The sequence below is a fragment of the Scophthalmus maximus genome, chromosome 4 (genome assembly GCF_022379125.1).
Source record: "Scophthalmus maximus strain ysfricsl-2021 chromosome 4, ASM2237912v1, whole genome shotgun sequence".
In the NCBI taxonomy this organism is placed as follows: Eukaryota; Metazoa; Chordata; class Actinopteri; order Pleuronectiformes; family Scophthalmidae; genus Scophthalmus; species Scophthalmus maximus.
The window spans coordinates 65,001-67,500 of NC_061518.1; the positions used below are offsets into that span (position 1 = coordinate 65,001).

Sequence of the window (2,500 nt, forward strand, 5' to 3'; positions counted from 1 at the left end):
CGTCAGGTCGAAAATCGTCTGCTGCACAGCAAACAATAAGCTTCATCCTCCAGGTTCTTCAGGTAGATTATTTCCTCTGAGGTATTTTAAAAATATCCATTCAAAGTGATTTCCTGAGAGTTGGATGTTCTTGCAGGAAACCGCAGGAGTGCCCAAATCAAGTTGATTGTCACATTTGCATAACTTCTTTCTGGAGTCATGGCTGACACTTGTGTTCCTGTGATTAATTATTAACGTCTGCTTTTTAGAACACAAAACACCAGCCAAGAAAAGAGCTCCATTCTTAGTTTCTGCACACTTTACTTTACAGGGCTGCACAGATGTGACTCAGGGAACATAAGAGAGCTAGCATGCTCCTAAAACGATTAATAATCATAAAGTGATAAGGCTTTATTTTGCTTGATCTTGGCTCGATCCCGGTCCTCGTCGGGCTCCATGTCCATCCCCATCAGGCTCTGTCCCTTTTCTAGACATCTGTTCATTTCGGTTCCTTTGACTTATGAATGGCTTCACAAATATACGTCAGTCCACTCATAAGTTCATTATGAGACTGAACAATGAGGCGAAAACTGAGTGTGATTATTATATTATAGTGAACAGACTGTCAATGTGTCTGGCTCCTTATCGTCCGATATGAATCCATCAAACATCCCGGTAGAAAATCTCCCTGATAATTGGACGTACGTGCCGGACACGGTTCCTGCTGTTCGCCGGGAAATCAAGTTGATTGTCACATTTGCTTAAAATTGTACTTGTGTTAGTGTGATTAGTCATTTGCCGTCTCAGTGAGTGTGTGTGTGTGTGTGGGGGGGGGGGGGGGGGGGGGGGGGGGGGGGGGCAGCGTGCGTTTCTCTTTGTGACAGTTTTCTCCAGACCCGTACCTTGGTGTGAAGTTTGGCGATCTGCTTCTCGTCCACGCTCGGTTGCCTGTAGACTCGGCTCTTGTAGCGGAACTGTTGAGTGGAAGACAAATTATTAAAGACGGAGAAAAAAGAACATGTCAAGAACAAAGACAACAGAGCTTCTGTAACACTTTGCTTCTGGGAACCGACGACCTTCCACTGGAACGTCGTTCATCAGCAGCTGTTTGCACCTTGACAGCGATTGTTCCTGTGGAAGTCGGATCACTGAGTTCAGACCGAGGACTTTTCATGACTCTCCTGGATCTTTACTGAGACGACCAGAACGAATCACATCGTGTCTGGTGCAGTGTTGGATCACGTCTAATACAAGTCATCACGTTTCCTTCATCAATATTTTCATATTTTTATATTTATTTTGACTGGTCTTTTTTTTTAAATGTGCAGTTTTACTGAACCTTTTGACGACAGCAAGTCGAACAGTGGCAGCGACGAGTAGGTTTTGTAGTTTTTGAATAAAATGATTTAATAAATGTCAGATTTAATGAAAAAAAAATCCCGTGAAAAAACTGGTAAATACTTCAGAAGAAACTTCATACGTCAGCAGAGAAAGTGACACCAACGTCACGTGTACAGAGCTGCTGCTGATGAACGACGGGACAAATGTGGAGATATGTACCGACGACTGACATTTACAAAAACACATACTTTTTTGTGACATATGTTTTATTAACTCTGCCAAGAATCTGCGCCGACAATGGTAGAAAATATCCTGAACTTTAAATCTGAACGTTCACTCTGAACATTGGAAAAAGTAAATAAAAAAAAACTTCTTGGATATTAAAATATTTTTGTTTGTGGCGCTTTTCAGCGACACCTTGTGGCCGTGCTCGGAAATGAAGGTGCACCTTCGTTGACATTTTGCTCTGGTTAAAATGAATTCACTCAATTTCGTCCACTAATAAAGGTCGAGAGACAGTTGAACACATGATGGAAAAGCTGGTGATTTGATTCTTTACCACCAGATGAATCAAAATCAATAACGCGCGCGCTGACAGAAAACCATCAGTTTAGGCTGCGAGACGAAGTGTGGGCAGAACGTTGTGATCTGCTCGTTTCAGAAAAATACGTGACGCCAGAATTCATGATGAAATAAACCAGAGGCACCAAACTAATGAACATTTCTCCACAGCAAAGTTATTCTTTCAACACGGAATTTTGTTTTGTTTATGTTTTGATTTATATGTTGTTTCAGTTATTTGAGTAGATTTCCAGTTTAAAATTCATCTTTTTAATTTTTCAGGCTCTGAATCTTCAGAGACACTTTCAGCTGAAAATCAAATTCTGACCTGATTTATATAGAAACATCAAGTAAATATCAATAGAACGTTATGAAAACACTGTGAGATAATATATTTGAATATCCGGTCTGTCCCACATGTCGGCGTACAAGTGGATTTACATGGGAACAGTGTTCTCGTCTGATTCATGTAACAGCAGCCTGACGGTTTACCTCCAGACACGGGACGCCCTTGCTGATTGGCTGCGGATACTCCCGCAGGGTGCGCTCCTCATCCAGGAACTTGCCGTCCCTCCCGTCGCTCGCCGGCTGGAAGAGTCCGTAGTTGAGGACGTCCTGC

At 42.3% G+C, this 2,500-nt stretch overlaps 1 protein-coding gene across 10 annotated transcripts in view; it reads right to left on the minus strand.

The window, feature by feature from the left end:
* LOC118302609 (SH3 and multiple ankyrin repeat domains protein 1-like) overlaps positions 1 to 2,500 on the minus strand; it is a 91,747-nt gene that overhangs the window by 54,212 nt on the left and 35,035 nt on the right. For all 10 annotated transcript variants that reach the window (XM_047331688.1, XM_047331687.1, XM_047331685.1 and 7 more), the window contains 2 exons: positions 2,374 to 2,500; positions 882 to 953 (listed from right to left, as the gene is read on the minus strand). The exon at positions 2,374 to 2,500 is cut by the window's right edge and continues 77 nt beyond it. In XM_047331688.1, the coding sequence (XP_047187644.1) occupies positions 882 to 953; positions 2,374 to 2,500 (199 nt within the window). The remainder of the gene's footprint in view (positions 1 to 881; positions 954 to 2,373) is intronic.